Raw genomic sequence first — 26683 nt, forward strand, 5'->3', positions numbered from 1 at the left:
TGCAAAGATCCCTAAATACTCTTAAGTTTATATGTTGGGCATATTTGTAAATAAACCTGCCTTTCTAAATTGAGCTCGTTAACTTAGACATGAAACCAAATTGCTGAGATTCTCTTGGGTCCTAAATGGACCTTGATTCTGGTTACCCTCCTCTTCAGTAGGTATTTTAACAAAGGGCCAAGATGTTTGGAGTATTTCTCTCGCTTTAGGGAATTTGCCATTTGTTAGAGCATTTTTTTCCCTCATATGATCTTCAAAATAAAAGGATTGAATAATTTTGGAACAAAATATCTCAATAATGTTTATGAGCATGGGCTTGGGAGTCAGACCTTCCTGGGCTTGAATCCCAGCTCTTTCACTGACTAGCTGTGTCATTTAGGCATGTGAGACCTTTTTTCCTTGGTAAAATGGAATGTTGTAAATTTTAACAGAAATAATATCTAGGATTTGCTTGGCACATAGTAAGCTCTCAAGTAGTTGTCACTGCTGCTGCTACTCCTGCTACATGAGGAAGGTGACCGCTGGGAAGGAAAAGACAAAGAATGATCTTATTTGTCATGTCTGATTAGTTGGTGTTCCCTTTCCTAATGCAGAAGCCATTGGGAATTAACCCCAGGCTGATGTAGCAGAGGGAATTCTTCCTTGGGGCTTTCAGCAGAATGCATGCTCTCTCTTTTCTGGAAGGAGGAAATTATTAGGTTTCAATTTCACTTTTTAGGCTTTTTAATATATTTTAGCCATCTTTATGTGTATACTATCTATTGTCTGGGATGTTTGGAAGACTTCCTGTTTATTCCGTTGCACCCCTGGTAAAGGATGCTGGGCAGCCATCTATCTCATTGTTACTGAATAAACATGGCCTGCTTCTTATGAACACCTTTGTTCTGCTCATGCAGTTTCACACTCAAGATGTGACTGTGTGGCAACTTGCTGTCATCTTTTGTGATATTTGGAGGCTGGAAAATAGAAGATTATTGAGATGAGTAAGTGGGTCTCTATCCTCCTTGGACTCTTTCTAATAGTTTCCATACCACTGAGTTCCCCTCTGGAAGCCTTGCTGATGTTTGAGTTGTGTGTTGAGACTTACTTTGTTTTTGTGCTTTCTTTTCTTTCTTCTGGACAGAAACCAAAGCCAAAACCCCGGCCATCCATCACAAAGGCAACCTGGGAGAGTAACTATTTTGGGGTGCCCTTAACAACTGTGGTGACTCCAGAGAAGCCGATTCCTGTTTTTATTGAGAGATGTATTGAATACATTGAAGCCACAGGTAAGTGTTAATCTCAGAGCTTCACTGTGTACAAGATGCTTTCTAGAGGACTAAGTCATCTGGAGATTCTGGAATCATTTCTTGTTTCCATGAGATGCTTTCTGAGGAGGAGCTGAGTAATCCCTACAGCTGTCAGACTTGTGGCTCTTCCATCTTCATGCAGTTTTGAGGCTGTGGTGCTGGATCTATTAGGCCTTTCAGTGTGGAGGAGCAGTCCTATTCTCAGGACTGCAGTTTCGGCAGTGCTTCTCCAGCTCCCTGTCATGGCATGCAGCCTGTTTGTCCCCTACAGGTCTCTCAGCAGGGAAGTTTTGTTTATCAGTGACCTCAGCACTGTCCTGGACACAAATGTTATTAATACATTTTAGTTGACTAAAAGGAGCACCTGGTTGTGGCCATTAAAACCCTTAGCCATCGGTCAGGTGCCTGAAATTCATGTTTGTTAAGAGATTTTTTCCTGAGGTACAAAACCAGCTGGGATGCTTAGATATCATCTGCATTTGAGTTCTGCTGACAGTTTGGTGTAATCGCAAAGGCAGACAGGTCTTAAAATGAATTCTGTATTGTTCTTGAAATGATTAAATATTACCTATGTTAAAAACATTTATTCATTCAGCACTTCCATAATGTGTCTCCTTGGCATTTCTTTTTGAAACCCCTGGAGCATCACCAATTTCATATCATTGTTTCCCTTGCTTTTTTTCCCAGATGCTTTCAAAGCTGATGAGCTTTGAGGAGGTGCTAGAGTAGGCACATGGTTATGTGGATTCTTGAGCTTTAAGAGTTTAGTTCAAGAATATAGTCTCATTAAACTGATTTGTAACCAAGGTAGGGGGTTATAGCCTCCCTATGTGTTCTTGCTAATTCTGTTATTACCTGTAATGACATTAAGTATTGTGTGGTGTGGACAGCCCACCAAGCTCTGCTGATAATTTCAGCAGCATCATATTAAGCTGAGTGATGGTGTTAATATTTACTTAGCATGTGCCAAATCAGGGAAAATGGGTTTCAAATTGAAGCTCTCTAAAGACTTTGTAGGGAGTTCTTTTGTGGTACAGTGGGTTAATGATCTGGCCTTGTCACTAGAGCAGCTGTGGTCACTGCTATGGTTCAGGTTCAGTCCCTGGCTGGGGAACTTCTACATGTCACAAGTGTGGCCAAAAAGGAGAAGATTTTGTGGTTATTTCCAGGATTTTCTCTGCAGCACATCAGGGTTGAATCACAGCACTTTTTATAATTGTAGCAGATCTGTAGCTTTGTATAGTCCTTCAGTACCCAAAGCCTTTTGTCAGTTTCCCTCTTCTTGATACTGGTTTTATATCAGTTCCTTCCAGGCACCTCTGCCTTGGGCAAGGAGTAACTCTGCAGGAAGCAAGTTAGAATGATTCAGGCCTCTCCTTGTTGACCTAACACTTGAGAGAGATAGTTTTGTATCAGGGGTGGTATTGCTGGGGTGGTTTTTCCCCTGACTCTATTTTGAAGTGATTCCAGATTGGTAGGAAAGTTACCAAAATTTTTAAGTTGTAACAAATTGAAAGTTACAAGTCCCAGGTTTCTTAAATGTTAACATGTTACCACATTCCTTCTATCCTTCTTTATATATACATTTGAATCTTTTTTTCTGAAATTTTTGGAAGTTGCAGGTATGATGCACCTTGACTTCTAAGTATTTCACTGGATATTTCCTAAAAACATTCTCTTTATGTGACCACCATGCAGTTATTAAAATTAGGACATTAACATTGGCCCAGTACTAACCTATCTAGTCTATAGACATTTTCATCTCATCAGTTGTCACATTACCATCCTTTAATAGCAAAAGATAGAACTTTTTTATGGCCTAGGAGCTAATCTCAGACCAGGTTACATTTAATTATCAAATCTCTTTAGTCTCCTTGAATCTGGATCAGTTCATTTTGTCTGTTTTTTTCATGGCCTTGATAGTTTTAAAGAATACTGATCAGTTATTTTGTAGGGGCTTCCTCAACTTGGATTTTTTTGATGTTTCCCCATGATTCAGTTCATATTTTCACTTTTGGCGGAAAGAGCAGGGCTGTGTCCTTCTTGGTACATCACACGAAGTGGCATGTGTTGGTGATTTGTCCCATCGCTGGAGGTGTCCTCTCTGATCCCTAGATTAGGTAGTGGTGTCTACCGAACTTCTCCACCCACCGTAAAGCTACTCTTTCCCCCATTGTATGAGTAAATACTTTGAAGCAAGATGCTTTGAGACTGTTTAAGTATCTGGTTGCTCCTACTATTTTCCCTCACTAGTTTTAGCATCCGTTGATTCTTCCTGAGACAGTGATTACCCTAATTCCTTCTTTGTTTATCAGTTAGGATTCTTCTGTCAGGGTGAGCTTCTCTTCTCAGGGGGAGTCTTTTATGAGTGGGCTCTTTGACTGGCTCACCTGTGGTACCACCAAATGCCTGGATTTTACCCACATGCCCTCTAGCTGAGCACATAAGTGGGCTTGGCCTACCATACCCACCGTGCTTCTCTGACTCTTAGACTGTGTTTAGCATTTTTTTAAATCCAATACCTCTCTGTGCTCTTCTACCTGTGAAGCCTTTCAGGTGTGAACACCTCTTCAATCCTGCCCCCAGTTCACCACCACTACTACTGAGCTGGTACTTCTGTTAAAGCGCTGTTAGATTGCACTGCTGCTCATGCTATCACCCAAAAGCTTAGCTTTGTCACCCTCTCACTCATCTAATTGTTCCCAAGTATATCGCTTCTGTGTTGTCATCTCTTGGCTCTGTCCCCTCCACTTCATTTCCACTGCCCCACCATAACCCTCCTTCTCAATCCATCCTGATTACATACAGTTCCTCTCCTGGAAACCTCTCCTTACTTCCCCATTGCTTACCAGAGGCCGGCCCACTCTTGGCTGCTCCCTGGCACATGTAGGAACTGCAGTGCTGTTTATGCTGTGGTCTGCCTGCCTTCCTCCCTCCATCCTTTCCTCTTTCCCTCCCTCCCCACGTCTTCCTGTTTTATACTACTACAAGAATTGATTTTAAAATTGTTTTACAAGAATATACTCAATGTATTAGGACATGACTGGAGCAGAATTTCTTTGTGTTTCTGTTTTACATGTGCCCTTTGTGTGGTTTGAAGTGTGTCCCACATTCCTTCTTGCCTCTAGAACTTGTCCTCATTCTTCAAAACTCCCCCAACCCCAGTAGTGAGTATAACCTCCCTAGTAGTTTTCTTTGGCACATTTCAAATTCCTGGGCACAGTATTCACTGTTCTTATCTCCAAGAGCTTGGCACACAGCATATGTTAATTGTTGATGGAATGATTGGTTTTACCCCAGAACACCTTAATTCCATTTTCTTCTTCCTTTCCTTCTCCTTTTAAATTTGGTCCTATGCTTCCCCTCATTGGCAGTGGTTTGTACTTTATAAAATTTCAGGAAGAAAAGTTAAACCTGGTATCTGTGAGCTTAGTATGTGCGTTGGGGAAAGTTGTCTTTGTGTACTGTTTCCTAAAAGAACTTCCCCTCTTCATAAAATTAAAAAGTATGTTCATTTTAGAAATTCAGCAAAATGCAGAAACTGAAAAAGGATGTAAGGATTCATTGATGTCCCACTTAATGAAAACCACTGTTAATGTTTTGATGTATTTCCTTATAGTCTTATTTCTCTGCATGTGTATAGGTTTTTGCTTTTATATAATTCAGGATATGTGGTAGGAGAGTTCTCAATTTTTATGCTTTTTGTTTCTCTTTTTCGGTTTTGTTGTTGTTTGTGTTTGGTGGTGTTTGTTTGTTTGTTTTTTGCTTTTTAGGGCCACACCTGCGGCATATGAAAAGTTGCCAGGCTAGGGATCAAATCGGAGCCACAGCTGCCAGCCTACACCACAGCCACAGCAACGTCAGATCTTAACCTGCTGAGCAAGGCCGGGGATCCAACCCACATGCGTCCTCATGGACACTGGTTGGGTTCATTGCCACTGAGCCACAGCGGGAACTCCCAGAGGACCATTTTTTGAGAACCATGGCTTTTTAAGCCAGACGTTATTTTGTGAGCATGTTCCCCTGTCGTTAAATACTCTGTGAAAATATGACTTTTAATTGCTATACGATGTTCCGTTAAATGGCTCTATCACAAAGTACTTAACCATTCCCCTGTTGTTGGGCCCATGTAGTGTTTTCTCTTGATGTACTTAAAATAAATTAGATTCACTAGGAGGGACATTGGGAAGAGCGATGTAGAGCTTCAGAAATGCAGTTAGACCACGTTACAGTCAGCCTTACAGTACAGTCTTACAGTAGATGACAATCTTTGTTCTGCCATTTGCTCATCTGTAAACTGAGGGTGATAGCAGGACCTGCCTACTCGGGCCACCAGGGGCACTTGCACATCGGACTCTGAGCGTGACACCTGGCACCTGGAAGTGCTCAGTGTGTGTGATCCTGTGCTGGTTGTGGCTGTCACCTTCACCAGTAGTATATCTGGTCTTCCTTCCTATTGCCTGTCAGACCTGACCGTTACATGTAAAGTTATGACCTTTTTCTTTTCTCCGTAACTTTTAAGTTTGAAAATGGTAAAATCCATTGAAAGAGTAGTACAGTGGCCACCCAGTATTTATCAGTGGGTAACATTTTGCCACTTTTGCCCCTTTCTCCCACAATTTTTATTGTCGTTAAATCATTTGAAAGTGAGCTGCAGGAATTCTCCTGCCGTCACTGCAGCAGCTGAAATTGCTGCTGTGGCATGAGTTCCATCCTTGGCCCCGGAACTTCTACATGCCACGGGCATTGCCAAAAAAAGTATTTTGAAAGTGAGCTAAGGTCATCTTGTCACTTCAGCTTAAAAATTTCAGCATATATTCCTATGCTCAAGGACTTTCTCCTCCATAACTGTAATAACATTATCACTTTTAAGAATATTAGCTTTGGAGTTCCCGTTGTGGCTCAGTGGTAACAAACCCGACTAGTATCTACGGGGAGGTGGGGAGGTGGGTTCGATTGCTGGCCTCACTCAGTGGGTTAAAGATCCAGTGTTGCCATGAGCTGTGGCGTAAGTTGCAGATGTAGCTCAGATCTGGCATTGCTGTGGCGTAGGCTGGCAGCCACAGCTCCCTAGTGCGGGAACTTCCATATGCCCCAAGTGTGGCCCTAAACAACAACAACAAAAAGAAAAGAAAAGAAAAAAAAGAAAAGGAATGTTAGCATTAATTCAGTAGCATTTCATATACTGTGTATATTTAAATTTACTCAGTTGACTTATATATCTCTCACTGCTGCGTTTTATGCTCTAAGATCCAGTCAGTATTCACAGCGCTTTTATTATTGTCTCCTTAGGCCCTTTCAGTTGAGGACAGTTCTCTCTGCCTTTTTTCTTTTTTTTTTTTAATGATGACCTTTTCTGAAGAGTCTAGGCAGTTGTCTTGTAGACTGTCCCATTGTGTGGTATGCTCTCTGCACCTCTCCATGCTTCTCAGCCCTTTCTGACACCACCCGTAGCCACCTCATCGTGTGGCTCCTGTCTGAGCAGAGGACGGGACTGAGGACGCAGGGGATGGGGCAGCAGGACTGCGGCCTCCCTCGCTGGACAGAGCACGCTGGACTTAGGGACTGAGTAAGGCTTCCTCTGACTGATTTATACTGGCCTTGTACTTCGGGAAAGCCTGTGCTGCCTGCCACCTGACCACCCCAGCCCATCTCTCACTCTCCTGCTTCCTGTAGAAATTGCCACGCAACCCAGTGTCCATGTGGTGGTTCAGACAGTCACTTTGAGCCCAGTGGAGATGATACACAAAGTGAAACTTGTTTGCCCTGACTGCCTCATGTAGGTCAAAGTCAGAAGTCTTTGTGTCCCTGATTTCGTGTCCGTGTTATGCTCCTCTGTGCTCATCCTGGCAAATAAAATATTGCATCATCACGGCAAATAAAATATTGCATCATCACTTTCAAGGGCAGTACTTGGGTGTTCATACTCCTGCTGCCACAGTGAGGTCTTTTATTCCTCAGGGCCCATGTTGCTATCCACCTGCCACTTTATAGCCAGTGTCACAGTAGAAACCAAAACCAGAACCTCGGAGAGGAAATGGTGTGACTGTTATGAATTGGGACAATTTAAACCATCCCGTCACCTTAAAAGCATTTTTTTTCTTATTATAAAAGTAATATACTTGCTTGCTATAAAAAGTAATCAGGAGTTCCCGTCGTGGCGCAGTGGTTAACGAATCCGACTAGGAACCATGAGGTTGCGGGTTCGGTCCCTGGCCTTGCTCAGGGGGTTAACGATCCGGCGTTGCTGTGAGCTGTGGTGTAGGTTGCAGACGTGGCTCGGATCCCGCGTTGCTGTGGCTCTTGGCGTAGGCCGGTGGCTGCAGCTCTGATTCAACCCCTAGCCTGAGAACCTCCATATGCCGCGGGAGCGGTCCAAGAAATAGCAAAAAAAAAAAAAGTAATCATTATAAACATAGAAAGCCCCTTATAATCCCAAGTTTCTATGTAATCGGCATTAATAATTCAGTTGTGTTTCCTGCTAATATTGCCCACTAAACATTTAAAAACATGAGATCATGTACTTAACTGTTCCTCAGCTTGTCAATTTTTTTTTTTTTGTCTTTTTGCCATTTCTTGGGCCGTTCCCGTGGCATATGGAGGTTCCCAAGCTAGGGGGTCCAATTGGAGCTGTAGCCGCCAGCCTACACCACAGCCACAGCAATGTGGGATCCAAGCCTTGTCTGCAACCTATACCACAGCTCACAGCAATGCCGGATCCTTAAGCCACTGAGCAAGGCCAGGGATCAAACCTTCGACCTCATGGTTCCTAGTCAGATTCATTAACCACTGAGCCACGACGGGAACTCCAGCTTGTCTTTTATTTGTTTTAATTCAATATTGTGTATCTTGTGCATCATCTTTACAAATTTCTTCCCTAGGCCAATTGCATTTTAACCTTTGGCCTCAGAAGAGAGTGGCAAAAGTTTGGTCAAAGGGGGTCTCTGGGAGAGCAGCTTTTTTGCTTTTAAGGGCTGCAAGTGCGGCATATGGAAATTCCCAGGCTAGGGGTCGAATTGGAGCTGCAGCTGCCGGCCTACACCACAGCCACAGCCATGTCAGATCTGAGCTGAGTCTGCGACCTACACCACAGCTCAAGGCAACGCCAGATCCTAACGCACTTAGCGGGGCCAGGGATCGAACCGGAGTCCTCCTTGATACTAGTTGGGTTTGTTATTGCTGAGCCACAATGGGAACTCCAGGAGAGAAGCTTTGTTTGCAGCCAACTCCACATTCCAGGGGTGGCCCATGGCATGTTCCTCTGACTACGCTGTCCCAGCCCTATATTTTGTGAGTAAATTGCCAACTTGTCATAAGCACAAATCACAAAGAAAAGGATCACTGGCTTCTTGGCTCAAAATATACTGCTCCTGCTATTACCAAGACTCCATTGGAGCTCCTCCCCCATATTCTTAGGTTATAGCTCATAACATTGTAGGTGGAGATTGGTTCTGGTTTGCACCTGTCTTTTTTCCTGAGCTTTCTGACCAATTCATTTATCCTTGCTCCATATTTTCTAAAATTGGAATGTGTTCAAGAAATGGCTAGTAGGTAGAACAGCTTTCAGATCGATTTGCTGATGCTTTTAGCCCAGCCCAGGCTCAGGGACAGTCTTTGTGCTTGCTGCACTAATAGGATATTAGATTTTCACTCTCAGCTCTGGTTACATGGGAGGGCAGGAAAAGAGCAGGTAACTCCTGCAGCTGCAGGTCACCACTGTGGGAGGCTGGAGGAACTCACTGGGTGTCAGACTGACTTCATATTTCTGGCTAGAAAACTTTTTCTTCCAGTTTTTATCCAAGTGGAAAGTTGGTTGGGGCAGTGGCGTCTCTGCTCCCCTTGACTCCTCCGTGAGCCATCTGAGATGTCTGCTGTGTGGCAGGAAGTAGGAACACTCAGTGCTGGACAGTTTCTCTCACTAGAGTTGGGGTGAGGATTTACTTTTAGAGCCTACTCACACTCCTGAGAATAATGTCTCAGGATAAGTATGCTATTTGTACACCTCATTGTGGTCACAAAACTAAGGTTTTAGTTTTTGCTTTTTGGCTATGCCCATGGCATGCGGAAGAGTCAGGCCAAGGATCAAGCTTGTGCCATATCACTAACCAGAGCCATAGCAGTGACAATGCCAGATCCTAAACCCATTGAGCCCCAAGGGAACTCCTTTCGTAGTTGTTGTTGTTGTTTTAAACTAAAGTTTTAAATTCTGGGTCTCTGGGCCAATTTTGAGCCAAGGCTTCCTTCCCACAGTTGGAATATTCATGTTCTGTAGCACAGAAACCCCCTGAGGGAGCTTCCAATTGTCACTCTTCCGCATCCCGAAGGTATACTACCCGGAGGCTGAATACCTAGTGCCCTGCTCTTCTGGGCTCTGCTGCCTATATCCCCAGGCCCACAGCCTCACTTGTCAGCAATTTGACTAAAAATAGTGTTCTCTGGGAATGATTTCATAATGAGTGAGACCAAACCACCTTGCTCCCTCTTTCTATGATTTTTAACCATTTTCTTTTGAGAGTGGGAGGGGGCAGGTGACAGTGGTACAAATTATTCTGCACCTATCAGTCCTTTTCTTTTCTTTCTTTTTTTTTTGTCTTTTTGGTATTTCTTTGGGCCGCTCCCACGGCATATGGAGGTTTCCAGGCTAGGGGGTCGAATCAGAGCTACAGCTGCTGGCCTACACCAGAGCCACAGCAACGCAGGATCCGAGCCGCGTCTGCAACCTACACCACAGCTCACAGCAACGCCGGATTGTTAACCCACTGAGCAAGGGCAGGGACCAAACCCACAACCTCATGGTTCCTAGTCGGATTCGTTAACCACTGCGCCACGACGGGAACTCCATAGCAATCCTTTTCTTAATTGCTTTGCTTACTAAGAGGTGACCAATCCCCAGCATCTCTAACAAGTGCTGCAGAGGGTGAGAAAAGGAATTGTTCCCAGGGAGAAGCAGTTTCATTTGGATAGAAAGCAGCTCTTTTGCATCTTGATTTATAATGTATTCAGACCGTACCATATAAATAATTGGTAGGCCATAGTTTTGTTGGTGCATCTTAATTTCTGTTGGTTCCCGTGGAATGAAAAACTCCCTATAGTCAAGGAAGACTGCACCTGTTTAAAATAATAATGCCAAAGGAGTTCCTGTCATGGCACAGTGGTTAACGAATCCGACTAGGAACCATGAGGTTGCGTGTGTGGTCCCTGGCCTCGCTCAGTGGGTTAAGGATCCGGCGTTGCCATGAGCTATGGTGTAGGTCGCAGACGTGGCTCGGATCTGGCTTTGCTGTGGCTGTGGTGTAGGCTGGCAGCTACAGCTCCGATTGGACCCCTAGCCTGGGAACCTCCATATGCCACGGGAGTGGCCCTAGAAAAGGCAAAAAGACAAAAATAATAATAGTAATAACAATAATAATAATAATGCCAAAGATGGCCTGCGGTCAGGTTAATTCTCCCCCTTTTCTATTCCTGACACATGTACTGAGTGCTTGCTATGATCCAGGCATTGTACTGGGCACTTGGCACATGTGATTTCATTTCACAAGAGATGTTTGTTGTTGCTGTCAATCCAGATGTGGGAAGGTAGCCCTTGGGAGTGGGTCAGTCAGTGGGTGAAGGATCCGTCGTTGCCGTGCTCTGTGGTATAGGTCACAGATTCGACTCAGATCTGATGGTGTTGGGACTGTGGTGTAGACTGGCAGCTGCAGCTTCAATTTGGCCCTTAGCCTGGGAGCCTCCATATGTCACAGGTTCAGTCCTAAAAAGCAAAAAAAAAAAAAAAACCCAACAGCAGCAACAAAAGTGCATTCCAGCTTGGCTGGAATTAAGGTTTTATTCATTTATATTCTCTTCCCCTGCTCTCTGGGAGGAATCCTACCCCAAAATCTGGTCACAGAACCGGGACTCTGCTTTTTAAGGCATTGTCTACCTGGGCACAGCAGTACTCCTGAAAGTCACATTTATTTTTCAAAACTCTTTTTCTGAAAGTCCTGGAATCAAACCACACTCCCTTCTCTGGGGTTTCACTGTAATGCAAGAGGAATTTTGTTTGTTTGTTTGTTGAGGGGGGGTTGTTTGTTGCTTTTTAGTGCCACACCTGCATATGGAGGTTCCCAGGCTAGGAGTAGAATCAGAGCTATAGCTGCCGACCTACACCACAGCCATAGCAACTCGGGATCCAAGCCTCGTCTGCAGCCTACCCCATAGCTCACAGCAATGCCAGATCCTTAACCCACTGAGTGAGGCCAGGGATTGAACCCACATCCTCATGGATACTAGTTGGATTAGTTACTGCTGAGCCACAATGGGAACTCCAAGAGGAGTCTTTTCCATCTGCCTTCCAGGAGCACTCCTTGATGGGCAGCAGAATCACGTCAAGCTTGACCTCTCATCTCTGGTTAAGTGGGAAGATCAGTTAGAGCCACATGGTGTAGAAAGACAGAAATTGCCTGACAAATTGTTAGTAGGTCTAAAAATATTTACCTTACTATCTTTTGGTGTGGGTGGGAGAATGACAGATTTCGTTCATTCAGCACATAGTTAATTATTGTATTAATTTATTCGTATATTAATGCTAGGCATTGTGTTGAACTGAAGTTGCCGTCATTATTCTTGGGGTGGGGGAGAGAGACATAATCACATGAATGAATAATTAATTCAGGCAAGGAACATTATTGGGTTTTAAAATCACTGGAGAATAAAACGACTGACAGGAGCAAGTGATGATATGGAGCAGTTAGAACCCTCACCACTGCTCCTCAGGTCAGTGAACAAACAGGTTCGTGCATCCACAGGAATACTATTCAGGGACCAAAAGGAATGAATTACCACTACGTGCAGCAACATTGTCAGATATCAGAATCATTATATGCTGAGAGTGATAGAAGCCGGACACAAAAGAGTACAAATTATGATTCCATTTATATATGGTGCTGGAAATGCAAACCAATCTATAGTGACAGGAGGCAGATCAGTGGTTGCCGGAGAGCTGGGATTGGCAAGAAGAATTGATTGCAAAGAGGCATGGGAAAACTTTTCAGGTGATGGAAATACTCTATATCTTGATTATGGTGATGATTTTACCCTCAAGTATACATATTTCAGAATTATTGAATTGTATACTTTCAGTGGATACAGTTTATTGTACATAAGTTAAGCCGCAATGGTTGTTTTTTGTTTTTGTTTTTAATCATTTAAGGGGAGAGGTATTGAGGGAATTTGCATGTTCTCAGAATACCACCCAATATTTTAACTACTAATTATAAGGGGAAATGCACCTTTATAATGGAGAGGTATGGGGGTTTCCACCTTAAGAAATCAGGATCAGAGGAGTTCCTGTTGTGGCTCAGCAGGTTAAGAACCCAACTAGTATCCATGATCCCTGGCCTCAGTCGGTTAAGGATCCAGTGTTGCCACAAACTATGGCATAGGTCACAGATGGGGCTCGAATCTGGCGTGGCTGTGGCTGTGGCATAGTCTGGCAGCTGCAGCTCCAATTCACCCCTATCTGGGAATTTCCATATGCCACAAATGTGGCCCTAAAAGCCCCCCCCTGCAAAAAAAATCAGGATCAGGTATGGCACACCCAGTTCAACCTAATGTTATGTGCCTTTTTGCCCAAAAAGTTTAATCTGAATCTTATCATGAGGAAATAATCAGACAAATCTAGAATGTGATATATTTTACAAGATAAATTGGCTTGGACTCAATAACAAGGTTAGTATTGTGAAAAAGAAAAAAGTTTGGTGGCCTGTTGCAACTTCTGCATTTATAACATGGACTCCTTTCCCATTCAGGTAGCCAAGGGTTAAGTCCATGAGCTTTTGAGTCACCTCTGGTGTTCTGACTTTCCCATGAAATAGCTGGCCTTAAACTGTCTAAGCCTCATTTTCCTGTTCCTTCCAGTTGGGAATAAAAATAATAGCTCTTACAAAGGGAACTTTTTAGAATTAAACGAACTTCTCTGTGTAATGTTCTTAGCATAATGTCTGGTACATAATAATCACTCAGTCGATGTTGTCCATCTTTTTGGTGGCTCTTGGTACTGACTTCCTGTGGTTGTAGAAATCCAAACGGGACACTTCCACAGGACAGTAATAGATGAGATTAGATAATGTCTGTAGGCAGTTTTTTAAAACTTCTCATTGAAGAAGTTCCCATTTTGGCTCAGCAGAAACAAACCCAACTAGTATCCATGAAGATGTGGGTTTGATCCCTGACCTTGCTCAGTGGGTTAAGGATCTGGCATTGCCATGAGCTGTGGTGTAGGTCACAGATGCGGCCTGGATCCCATGCTGCTGTGGCTGTGCCATAGACCAGCCGCTGCATCTCTGATTTGACCCCAGCCTGGGAACTTCCATATGCACTCATGGTTATGTGAATTGTTGATTATCATTGCTGTATACTATTCCATCATAGTGAGTAGTCCACACTTTTTTACTCAGTTTAGTCTTCTTGGGTATTTGGGCACTCACTTTCCAGTTTGGGGCTATTATGAATAGGGCTGCTGTGAACAGTTGTGTACGAGAATTTTAGTGTATGTATCAGAGGGTTTTTTGTTTGTAGGTTCCCAGGCTAGGGGTTGAATCAGAACTGCAGCTGCTGGTCTATGCAAAGCCACAGCAATGCCAGATCTGAGCCATGTCTGCGACCTACCATAGTTCACAACAACACCAGATCCTTAACCCACTGAGCGAGACCAGGGATCGAACCCACATCCTCATGGATGCTAGTCGGTTCATTCCCACTGGGCCCCAGTGGGAACTCCTGGTTGTATATCTCTACTCATGCATTTTAGGTATATACCCAGGAATAATTTTAGCATGTCGAACATGTTGGTTTAAAAGATGTCTTGAAGCACATATTAGTTCTACCGGAGGCACAATAAGTCTATGAGCTTGAGAGCTAAAGCAGTAAGAGGATCTCTGGTACCTATTTATAGCTTTGTGGTTCCTTTCTTTTAAGGGGTAAGGGGTGGTTCTGGCAAGGGTGTATGTGGGTGCCCAAAGCTGTGTCGTACATTCTTTTAGCAGCTAGATCATTCCCATTTGCAGAGTGTGCCTGCTAGAAGAGTCTTGAATTCTTCCAGAACCTTGCAGTATAGCTCTTCTCTTTGCTGGGGCTCTCCCTGTGATTCCGAGTTGAGACTGTGATTAGCACAGATCTTCATAACTAACCACATGGTTTTTACTTGACGGGCATCGTAGGGCATTGCTCCCTGATTGAGTTTTGGCCATTTGTAGCACAGATAAATAGGTGCTCTTATTGACACCTGCCACTGAGATTCTGAAATAGTAAGGTTCAGCCCTGCAGGTGGTTTGTGAGGGGAAGAAGGAGAGGGGAGGCAGAGTCTGGAAGCAAGGCTCTTACCCCAGTGTCTCTGAGGATGATCCTGGAGCCATGCAGCCATGGCTGGAGATCACCTTGTCTGTTTTGTTTACAGGTCAGAAGTGGCCCATGGCTCTTCTGCACAAATGGATAAAATTGGTCTTTGACAGAATACTTAGAGCTGTGACCTTCCTCCTGATTGAGCTCATTTGCCTGGGTAAATGAGCAGAGTGCTTTCTGCGTGGCAGATTTAAATTTCACCACTAATTGAGGATAGCATCTTTGGGGAAAAACGCTTGCCATTAGATCAGAGGCCTTTGGGAGACAGCCTGGCAACAAGCACATCAGGGCAGATGAAGGCCGGGGGTGGGGATGGGGAAAGGACAGAGCGCAACTGTTATCAGTAACTGAGGGACAGACCACGGAGAAGCCAAGTGAAGACTTTTGCCGTGTGCCTGTGGCGACTGTGATCATGTGCACTACGTGTTACATATTTTTGGTGGCCTTTTCTCCCCTTTCTCCCTGCTACTGATTAGTCTGTACAGGATGAACCTGGAGCCAAACCACCTGGATTTACATCTCTGTTCTGCTGCTTATGAACAAATGTTTAATCTTTCTGTGACTCAGTTTCCTCAGCTGTAAGGTCAAGATAATGATAATACTTTGAGTCCTTGCAGTAATTCAGTGTGTTAAAAACCTTATAACAGTACCTGGCAGGATGTAAGAGATCAGTTAGCATTTGTTGCTGTTGCTTTTAGCACTGACCCTCTAGTGGGGCCTCTCAGCCTGCTGGAGACCTCATCTGCTGCTGTCTGCTGGGCTCTGTTCCCCTCCCCTTGTGCAGAGGCAGCTCAGCTTTGAGGTCCAGCCCAGGCTTCTCCCTCCAGGGAGGATAACCCATTGACTCACTTGCCTTTCTGAGTTTCAAAGGGCTTGATAAGCAGGGGGGTCAGGCGTGGACTTTAGAACCAGTCGCACTGGGTTCAAACTCCCAGCTATGCTACTTTTCTTCGTTAAACCATTTCACATCTCTGAGCTCGCTCGGTAAAATGCTGCTGATGGTAATGCCCACCATATTAGGACTGTGAGGATTGAATGCGATCGTGTGTCTAAGACACCTTTGGCACATACTGAACGCTCAGGGGAAACCTTGCTGTTTTGTGGTGAAATTTTCAATATTAACTTCTTGCCTCTCATTATTTCATGGGTTGGTTTTGAATCCCTATATAGATGTTCACCTCTTGTAGTCAGGGAGGTTTGTTGCATATTTTAGATCTTCTCCATGTTTATCCAGCCTGTGGGAATCTGTTTTTCCACAGACAATCTTCACCTCCATTTTACCTCACTCTTCAGAAAACTCTGCGTTCATTTCTCTGCCTGGTTCCCATGTGCCGGAAGACTGGGCCCATAGAACTGCGAGGATCCTGTTCTTCCCTCGTTCACTGAGCACATAGATATGGAGTACCTTATATACTATGCACCATGTGCTGTTCCAGATGCTGATGGTGGAGTACTGGACATAAAAGGCCTTGCCGTCATGCAGTGGCCCTTGCAATCTAGTGGGGAAACAATGATAAAATATAAAGAATTTTGGAGTTCCTGCTACAGTACAGTGGGTTAATGATCTGGCTTTTCTCTGGGGCATTGCCAGTTCAATTCCTGGCCTGGCTCTGTGGGTTAAGTGTCTGGTCTTGCCACAACTGTGGCATAGGTCACAAATGTGGCTTGGATTTGGTACCTGGCCTGGGAACTTCCATATGCCGTGGGTGCGGCCAAAAAAGGAGAGGGGGAAAAAAAAAAGAAGAATCTTAGTGATGAGTGCTTGAGAGGGAGACAAAGCAGGAAAGTGGTATGAGAAATATCTGGGGTGAGTGTTAAAATTGTAGATTTGGAGGGCTGGGGCGAGCGCCTTTGGATGAGAGGCTGAAGTAAGTGAAGGAGGAATCCATGCCATTACCTAGGGAAGAACCTTCCAGACAGAACAGCAAATTCCTAAGATGACAACATTCCTGGTAAGCACCTTGGCTTTTACTCTGAGTGAAGTAAGAAGCCATTGGAGGGTTTTGAGTGAAAGGACTGTAATTGACCTTTGTTTAATAAAATAACTCTGGCCACTGTGTGGAGAATAGTCCTGACCCTTCAGGGCTTGAATGCACTTGATCTAGCTGCCTTTCTGCAAATCTTCCTCCATCTGCCCTTCCTTTCTCTGGATATGTACCCAGTCCCCCATAATGCTGGCTTGGGTTCACCTAATTCCTTAGTTTAGACCTGAAATGGTAGAGGTGTGTAACTCAGCCTGGCAGGGAGGTGGGGGACGCCTGGATTAGAGCCCAAACTGGAAGAAGGCAAGAAACGATAAGCAGATGGGTCACTTCCTGATCCTGACTGGCCTTTCCAACCTCATCTTTCCTCACACTTTTTCAGTTTTGTTCTTCCATGTCTTTGCTCATCGCCATTCTTACTGCCTTATGTTGTTTCTCCTCTCACCTGACAAATCCCCACTCTTTCTAAAGCCTTCCCTCTCTAGACATGCCTCTGTTATAGCAGGTTTTCCCTTGTTGAGGTCAAATGAGGTTGTAAGGTTGGGGCTCTGGTCTAATAGGATTAGCGTCCTTGTAAGAAGAGAGATGAGGAGTTCCCTTTGTGGCTCAGCAGTACAGAACCCGACTAGTATCCATGAGGATTTGGGTTCGCTCCCTGGCCCTGCTTAGTGGGGTAAGGATCCAGCATTGCTGTGAGCTGTGGTGTAGGTCACAGGGCACAGCTCGGATCCCGAGTTGCTGTGGCTGTGGTGTACACCAGCAGCGGTAGCTCCGATTTGACCCCTAGCCTGGGAACTTAAATAGGCTGTGAGTGCAGCCCTAAAAAGACCCCAAAAAAGAGAAGAGACATGAGAGCACTCTTACCAGAAACCAAATTGGTCAGCACCTTGAGCTTGGAGTTCCCAGCCTCCAGAACTGTGAGAAAATAAATTTCTGTTAAGCCACCACCTACCACCCAGTCTATAATATTTTGTCATGTTAGCCCTAGCCAAAGAATGCAGATGTCAAGGTGATTGATGCAGGCATCAGAACTGAGATCTTGGGAGTTCCCGTTGTGGCTTAGCAGAAACGAATCCAACTAGGAACCAGGAGGTTGCACGTTCGATCCCTGGCCTCGCTCAGTGGCTTAAGGATCTGGTGTTGCCATGAGCTGGGGTGTAGGTCGCAGAAGCGGTTCGGATCTGGTATTGCTGTGTAGGCTGACAGCCTACAGCTCCGATTCGACCCCTCGGCTGGGAAACCTCCATATGCTGCCAGCACGGCCCTAAAAAGCAAAAAGAAAAAAAAAAAGAAGAACTCAGATCCTTAAGGTATGGGCTGATTCTTTCTCATTTATGCATCCCTGTGGGACCTAGCTCTCCAGAGACCTCAATCAGGGATCTTTGGGTTCACATGCCCAGAACAGAGCAATTGGGTCAGTAGGAATGGGAATTGAGGCAACAGAAAAGTCAGAAAGACTGAAGCTGCTCGCAGAAGACGTGGAAGACTGTCACTTGAGAGTCCTGGTCTCAAAAGATAAGCTCACTCTTTTGTGTTGCACACAGGTTTATTTGTTTGAAATGTAAGATGTTTTGGGTGTCAGACAGTTGAATCCCACTTTTTCAAACAGAGGTGGTGCAAGGCCTTGTGATTTCACCCTCGGCCAGAATCCTTTGTCTGTTTAAGTTTGGTGGCCTCCCAATAGTTTAAAAACAAACTCACACAATTTATCTTTTCAGGTAACTGCAATTTGGTTGAAACAAGACCTTTCTAATATGTAGCTCCTGATAACTGCAACTATAATCAGTGTTTCTGTTTTGTGTGTTTCAAAAGCCACAACAGAAAACTCTTTCTTCTGTTATAGTTGTCAGGAGCCAGCATTTGGACTGTGGCAGCAAGAGAGTGTTTTTGTGGAAACTTAATCTAGAATGCAGTATTTCACTTCCTGGCCTGGGCTCTCTATGAAGAACTTGTGTTCCTTTATAACCCATAAAGGGAATGAAGGACCCCAAATCCGGGTAAATTCACAATTCTTCTGAGCTTTGAAAAGTGTAGGTTATGTAGTTGTTATTGTTTTAATACTAAACTAAATGAAACTAAATGAAGAAAAACATGGTGCAAATACCCAATCTGAATTGAATTAAATATAACAATTACTGATTCTAAGAAGCCCTTTCATTCTAACCTGGCCCTGTCCATGTGATAATAGCTACTGTGGGAAGGATTGCGGGCCAGTACAGCAAATGGTATTAATGCTAAGTTAACCTGGTGTGGAGAATGTTAAAATGGCCCAAGATGTACATCATCAGAGGGAAGGAATGTGGTAGTAGCTGTTTTAACAACAATAATAATGAGGATAATTAACATTTAGGAGGAGCAGTCCTAAGCTGTTTATAAGCATTATTCATTTCATCCTCGTGGTGAGGAGTTATCCCTTGCCCACATACAGCCAGCTTTTCAACAGCCTTCTTGGCAGCAATTATGTAAGGCTGACAATATCTTCCTAATCTGAACATCACTCTTTCATGTTTCCTGTTTTGGGTAAGAAAGCCCTATCTTTAGAGTGATCTTTGAAAGAAAGGACTTACACAGCATTTAAATAATACGAGCAAGATTACAGGGGAACTCTTTAAACGATTTAGGAAAAAATGGCTGTCTTTTTTACAAAATGGAAATTGCTTTACTATTGTCATACATTTCTTCTTGAAAGATATAAAGAAAAAAGTAAAAATGAGCCTTAATGCTGTCACCCACTTGTAATCATCATTTACTAGGAGAGGTAATACAGCAAACTGGTGAAGCACAACCCACTGGAGTCAGTCTGCTTGGATGCCAGGCTTCATTCTGCCACCTCCTTAGCTCTGTGACTTGGGGCAGGTTACTTACTCTAACGAAGCTTTAGTTTCCTCATCTGTTAAGTGGGTGTGCTGATGAAAAACAGTATTCTGATATATCCAAATATCCTCTTAAATTTTTTTTAATGGCCACGCCCACGGCATATGGGAGTTCCCAGGCTAGGTGTGAAATTGGAGCTGCAACTGCAGGCCTACATCACAGCCACAGCCACACCAGATCCGTGCCTCATTTGCAGCCTGTGCTGCAGCTTGCAGCAACGCCAGATCCTTAACCCACCGAGAGAGGCCAGGGATCAAACCTGCATCCTCGTGGATGCTAGTCGGGTTCATTACTGCTGAGCCACAATGGGAACTCCCTAATTTTTAAAATAAGTCATTTGTAAGCCTTCTGGGACCATATTAAACCATATATTAATTTTTTATATCTCTGTGATACTGTATTTTCTTTTTTGTCCCTCAGCAGCATTTTAAACTTCATATAGCTTTTGGCTTCTTTTTTTTCCCCCTCAAAGCACTTGTAAAAGGAACTAATAGGTCTGTGTTTATATAGAGATGAAAGCTTTTGATTACTGCATATTCACTTTGTATCCAGGCTCCTTACTGAATATTTTATTGCTTGTAATAGTTTTTCAAATGATTCACTCAGACTTATTGAAACATAATTTACATATAATAAGATGCATCAATTGTAAGTGTACACCCAGTGAGTTTTTGACAGATGTGTACAGTTATGTAATCACCACAATCAAGATACAGAGTTTCTTGGCATTTTTTTTTTTTAGATAAATACATAGTAACATTAGTAAATAATTATAATTTATCTCCTTTTCCTCATATTTATTCCTCTGAATTTTCCCCTCTGAACTATTCTGTTGGCCAATAATACTTTCAGGACAGTATGATATAATGTTAGTAGTAGCGGGTATTCTTACCTGTTCCTTATTGGCTTTGGGATGATTTTTTTTTTTCTTTTCATCTTTTAAGGACTTAACCTATTCATCATTTTTTACTAAGACTGTTTTGGTTTATCAAGAGTGCAGTTAAATTATATCAAATATACCCTGAGCTTTTATAAAGATGCAGTCATTATAATTTCTCTCTTTTGATATATTTAGGAATACATTAAGTTAATAATTTTCACAATGAGATCTTACTGTGTAGCACTGGGAACTATGTCTGGTCACTTATGATGGAGCATGATAATGTGAGAAAAAAGAATGTATACATGTATGTATAACTGGGTCACCATGCTGTATAGTAGAAAATTGACAGAACACTGTAAACCAGCTATAATGGAAAAAAAATAAATATTGTTATATAAATTAATAATTTTCTGGAGTTTCCGTCGTGGCGCAGTGGTTAATGAATCTGACTAGGAACCATGAGGTTGCGGGTTCGGTCCCTGCCCTTGCTCAGTGGGTTAACGATCCGGCATTGCCGTGAGCTGTGGTGTAGGCTGCAAACGCGGCTCGGATCCTGCGTTGCTGTGGCTCTGGCGTAGGCTGGCAGCTACAGTTCCAATTAGACCCCTAGCCTGGGAACCTCCATATGCCGAGGGAGCGGCCCAAGAAATGGCAAATAAAGACCAAAAAATAATAATAATTTTCTACTGTTGACCCACTCTAGCAGTCCCAGAATAGATCATACTTGGTGTGAAATACTGGGAAATAGATTATTTGGTCTTTGTCTGCAGGTTCTGCCACATAGCTCCTAAAACCCCTGGAATCTCTGGACTGATGTCTTTTGTAGGCTAATGAGATGACTGGTGACTTGGGGCCCCTAGGATGGGGCTGGTCCCCAGAAAGACCAAGGATTATTAGAGGTTTGAAATTTTTGGCCCCATCCCCCAACCTCTGAGGAGAGGCAGGTGGCTAGAGACTGAATTTAATTACCAATGGCCAATGGCTTAACCCTTCATACCTATGTAATGAAGCCTCCTTAAAAATCCCTAAATGATGGGAGTTCCCGTCGTGGCGCAGTGGTTAACGAATCTGACTAGGAACCATGAGGTTTCTGGTTCCATCCCTGGTCTTGCTCAGTGGGTTAAGGATCTGGTGTTGCCGTGAGCTGTGGTGTAGGTCGCAGACGTGGCTCAGATCCGCGTTGCTGTGGCTGTGGTGTAGGCCGGCAGCTACAGCTCCGATTGGACCCCTAGCCTGGGAACCTCCATATGCCTCGGGAGCGGCCCAAGGAAAGGCAAAAAAAAAAAAAAAAATCCCTAAATGATGGCGTTCACAGAGCTTCTGGGTCTAGATGCCAAGAGGATGGCATGCTCAGAGGAGGGCACAGAAGCTCCGCTCCTCTTTCCCCACACTTACCATATGCATCTCTTCCATTTGCCTGTTCCTGAGTTTTAACCTTCATGATAAACCAGTAATATTATGTAAAATGTGTTCTTGAGTTTTGTGAGCTCTTTTGGGAAACTAACAAACCTGAGGACAGGTTGTGGGAACTCCTGATTTATAGCCTGTCAGTCAGAAATACAGGAGGCCTGGGACTTGTAACTGGTGCCCAGTGTAGGGACCAGTCTTGTGGAACGGAACCCTTAATGTGGGGGTGTACACTCACTCTGGTGTAGCTAGTGTCCGAATTGAGTCGTTGGATATCCAGAGAGTTGGAAAATTGGTTGGTGTGAGGAGAAAAAAAAAAATGTACATTTGGTGTCAGAAGTGCTGTGAGTAAAAACAGATGGCTTAGTTACAGAATATTATTTTAAATGTGCTGCTGAATGCTATTTGCTAATAGATTTTGCGTCAGCGTTGATAAATGCAGTTATTCTTTAGAGATTTTTTTTTCTTTTGAATGTTCAAAAATGTTTATTTTCCTTATATGTTGAAATGGCAATTTTGCTGGATATAAAATTGGCTTAGGGAGTTCACACTGGGCGCAACAGAATCAGCAGTGTCCCTGCATTGCCAGGACGAAGGTTCAGTCCCTGGCAGGGGACAGTGGGCTAAAGGATCCAGCGTTGCCACAGCTGTGGCATAGGTTGAAACTGCAGCTCAGATCTGATCCCTGACCCAGGAATTCCATGCTGTGGGATGGCCAAAAAATAAAGTAAAATTAGGTTAGCCTTTCTTTCCCAGAGGACTTTATAGGCACCTCTCTGCTCTCTTCTAGTGTGGGCTATGTATTGGAGAGACCTGAGGCCAGCCTGTGTTTTGCCTGAATGCCTCAAAGATTCTCTTCTCCCTCCCTCTCTGTCCTCTCATCTCTCCCTCTCTTTAAAGGTTAATAAGTATACCAAGACAGACCTTGTTAATTGAATTAAGTCAGTTTTTCCTAGAATATAGTGAGCTCTTTTGATCTGTAGGTTCAAGTCATCCTAACTTATGTTCTGCACATCCTTTACAAGGTTTTCAGAAATGTCTTCTCTTTTCTGTGTTTTTTATTTCTGTAGCAAAAAGATTCAGTTTTCTCCTCTACTTCCCTAGGTCTGACCCTAAATGTTTTATCTACTTTTGTAGTCTCATATCTTTTCTAAGTATATCTCTGCTTTATTTATTTATTTATTTATTTAGTCTTTCCTAGGGCCGCACCCACGGCATATGGAGGTTCCCAGGCTAGGGGTCTAATCGGAGCTGTGACCAACGGCCTACGCCGGAGCCACAGCAACATGGGATCTGATCCAAGCCTCGTCTGTGACCTACACCACAGCTCACGGCAACGCTGGATCCTTAACCCACTGGGCGAGGCCAGGGATCAAGCCTGCAACCTCCTGGTTCCTAGTCAGATTTGTTAACCACTGAGCCATGACGGAAACTCCTGTCTCTGCTTTATACACTGTTTCGTAGAGAAGATGGCATTGTTCATTTGTTTTTTGTTTCATGGGAATATATTTTTGTTTACTAATGGCAACAGTTTTGATGAATGTTCTTTGCAGTTGGTTTTCTTGTACTTCTGTTTGTTTGCTAGTAGTCTTCCTGGAGATCTTATGCTGGGGTTGGGGTGAGTATGAGAGAGAGAGAGAAAATACATAACAAAGTTTACCATCTTAACCATTATTTAAATGAACAGGTCAGTATGTGCTAGATACTTTTTTTTTTTTTTTTTTTAGTTGTTGTTGTTGTTGTTGCTATTTCTTGGGCCACTCCCGCAGCATATGGAGGTTCCCAGGCTAGGGGTTGAATCGGAGCTGTAGCCACCGGCCTACGCCAGAGCCACAGCAACGCAGGATCCGAGCCGCGTCTGCAACCTACACCACAGCTCACGGCAACGCCGGACTGTTAACCCCCTGAGCAAGGGCACGGACCGAACCCGCAACCTCATGGTTCCTAGTCGGATTCGTTAACCACTGCGCCACGGCGGGAACTCCAGTATGTGCTAGATCTTTTATAAAATTGTCATTTATCTCTGAATGAGGTGATTCCTTCAGGGCAGACAATTTGTAGAAAATTCTTTTGGGAAGGGGCTAGCCTAGCAGGAGCTTTTCTTAAATACTCTGCTGGCTTTTCTTGCCCTCAGACATTTGGAATTGGCAGCTGGAATGCCCAGGCAGTCTCTCTCTGTCAGCCTGTGTCCTTGATAGACTGTCTCCTGTAGGTCTGCCTTGTGTATATGATTCTTCGTGCTAGACTGGGTTTGAGGAAGCCTCAGTCACCAGTCCCTGAGCAGTTCCCAATGTTAGAAACAGTGAGTAGCTGGTTTCACCCTTTTAGAATCAAGCATTTACTTTTTTTTTTTTTGTCTTTTTGCTGTTTCTTTGGGCCGCTTCTGCGGCATATGGAGGTTCCCAAGCTAGGGGTCTAATCGGAGCTGTAGCCGCTGGCCTACTCCAGAGCCACAGCAACGCGGGATCCGAGCCGCATCTGCAACCTACACCACAGCTCATGGCAACGCCAGATCGTTAACCCACTGAGCAAGGGCAGGGCCCGAACCCGCAACCTCATGGTTCCTAGTCGGATTCGTTAACCACTGCGCCACGACGGGAACTCCAAGCATTTACTTTTTAGAAATGGACTTGCACGCTTTATCCAACATCTGTAACAGCAGGCATTCTCTCTCATCGCTTTTCCCACACTTTTATTTGACCTTTACAGCATTTGGTGGTTCTTACTCATATATTGGGATTTGAGGTCACAGATGTCTCTAGTTTTGTCGAAGACGTGACGTTTCTGTTTCTCATTCTCCTGGTTGCTTTTGTGTGATTCTCTAGAAGAGAAAGGGGTAAAGTCTTTATTGTGCTGTTTTAAGATGAAGTGTACTCTTTCAACTTTAATAAATAAAGCATTCTGAAAAATTCACTTTTTATAGTCCTTATTTTTTGCCTTCTGATAAGAACTTCTTCCCTCCCACTGGTTATTAAATTGTTGCTTTTGTGTCATTTAAAGGTAGCTTGATCTTGTTGAGGGGGAGTGGTGGCTTGAGGGTTTATTGTGAGGGATGTCTTTAGACCCTTTTCTGCATTCTCTCCATTAGCCTGGCTATTCTGTCTCTCTGATTTTATTAGCATTTCAGTTAAATCTCTGTCCTCGGTTACCCATCTTCTGTATATATATATATATATATATATATATATATATATATATATATATATATCACTTGGCTGAGAAACTTGGAAAGAACTGTGTACTGCAGGAATAAATGCAGACCCTTCTAATCACCAAAACAGGAAGCTATTTGTGAGCTTGTAGGTAACAGACCCCTGTGGCTTCCTTAGGTCTTGTAGTGTGGAGAATTTCATAGGTTTTCATTCTTTAGTCTACATAAAGACAGTTCCTTTTTAAAGAATAGATGTTATTGTTCACCCCAGCCGTAATTATTACTGTCATGTCTTTTTTTTTTTTTTACTTTTTAGGGCCGCACCCATGGCATATGGAGGTTCCCAGGCTAGCTTGAATCGGAGCTGTAGCCACTGGCCTACACCACCGCCACAGCAATGCCAGATCTGAGCCAAATCTGCGACCCACACCATAGTTCACAGCAACACCAGCGAGGCCAGGGATCGAACGTGCATCCTCATGGATACTAGTCAGATTTGTTTCCACTGCGCCACGACGACGGGAACTCCTACTGCTGTCATTTCTTTAGCCAAATTTTTCTTTTCCAGCTGGTCATAGTATAGCAGTCAGATTAAGCCAGGTTAAAATTTCGGTGGCTTAAAAGAACAAAGTCATGGCGTTCCCGTCATGGCGCAGTGGAATTGAGTCCAACTAGGAACCATGAGGTTTCAGCTTTGATCCCTGGCCTCGCTCAGTAGAATAAGGATCCGTCGTTGTCGTCAGCTATGGTGTAGCTCACAGACTCGGCTTGGATCTGGCATTGCTATGGTTGTGGCACAAAGTTGTTTTTTATATTTTTGTTTGTTTTTGTCTTTTTAGGGCCGCACCCATGACATATGGAGGTTCCCAGGCTAGGGGTCCAATCATTGCTGTACGCCACAGCGCAGCAATTCGGGATCCGAGCCACATCTGCGACCTACACCACAGCTCACAGCAATGCTGGATCCTTAACCTGCTGAGCGAGGCCAGGGATCGAACCCACCACCTCATTTTTCCTAGTTGGATTCATTTTGGAACTCCTGTTTTTTGTTTTTTTGTTTGTTTTTTTTTTTCTTCTTCACTCATGATCTTTCTTTCTTTTTTTTTCTTTTCTAGGGCCGCTCCTGCGGTTGCCAGGAATCGAACCCACAACCTCATGGTTCCTAGTCGGATTCGTTAACCACTGCGCCACAATGGGAACTCCTTTTTTGCCATTTCTTGGGCCGCTCCCATGGCATATGGAAGTTCCCAGGCTAGGGGTCTAATCGGAGCTGTAGCCACCAGCCTACGCCAGAGCCACAGCAACCTGGGATCCGAACCACATCTGCAACCTACACCACAGCTCATGGAAACGCCAGATCCTTAACCCACAGAGCAAGGGCAGGGACCGAACCCGCAACCTCATGGTTCCTAGTCGGATTCATTACCCATTGGGCCACGACGGGAACTCTACTCATGATATTTCTTTTGACATCTGTGCTCTGCACTGTCCTCATTCAGAAACCCAGCTGATGGAGCAACCACCCTCTTGAATGATGCCAGGTGCAAAGGGATAAAGACTTCTAGAGGATCTTATTCTAGCAATTAAATGTTTCAGCCTTGCCTCAGTTCTACCCTCCAGTCAGTGGGCAGACTGGTCACATGGCTTACCCAGCCACAGCAGGGCAAAGAAATTTATTCCCTGTTCCCAGGAAAGAAGAGTGGGACATTGGGAGAAG

At 44.0% G+C, this 26683-nt stretch overlaps 1 protein-coding gene across 1 annotated transcript in view; it reads left to right on the top strand.

Annotated features, from left to right (window-relative positions):
• The window catches only part of ARHGAP35 (Rho GTPase activating protein 35), a 127170-nt gene that overhangs the window by 60251 nt on the left and 40236 nt on the right, over nt 1-26683 (top strand). Inside the window, exon 3 of the mRNA XM_047789811.1 lies at nt 1124-1268. Coding sequence (XP_047645767.1) covers nt 1124-1268 — 145 coding nt within the window. The remainder of the gene's footprint in view (nt 1-1123; nt 1269-26683) is intronic.

This window comes from Phacochoerus africanus, chromosome 8 (genome assembly GCF_016906955.1).
Source record: "Phacochoerus africanus isolate WHEZ1 chromosome 8, ROS_Pafr_v1, whole genome shotgun sequence".
NCBI lineage: Eukaryota > Metazoa > Chordata > Mammalia > Artiodactyla > Suidae > Phacochoerus > Phacochoerus africanus.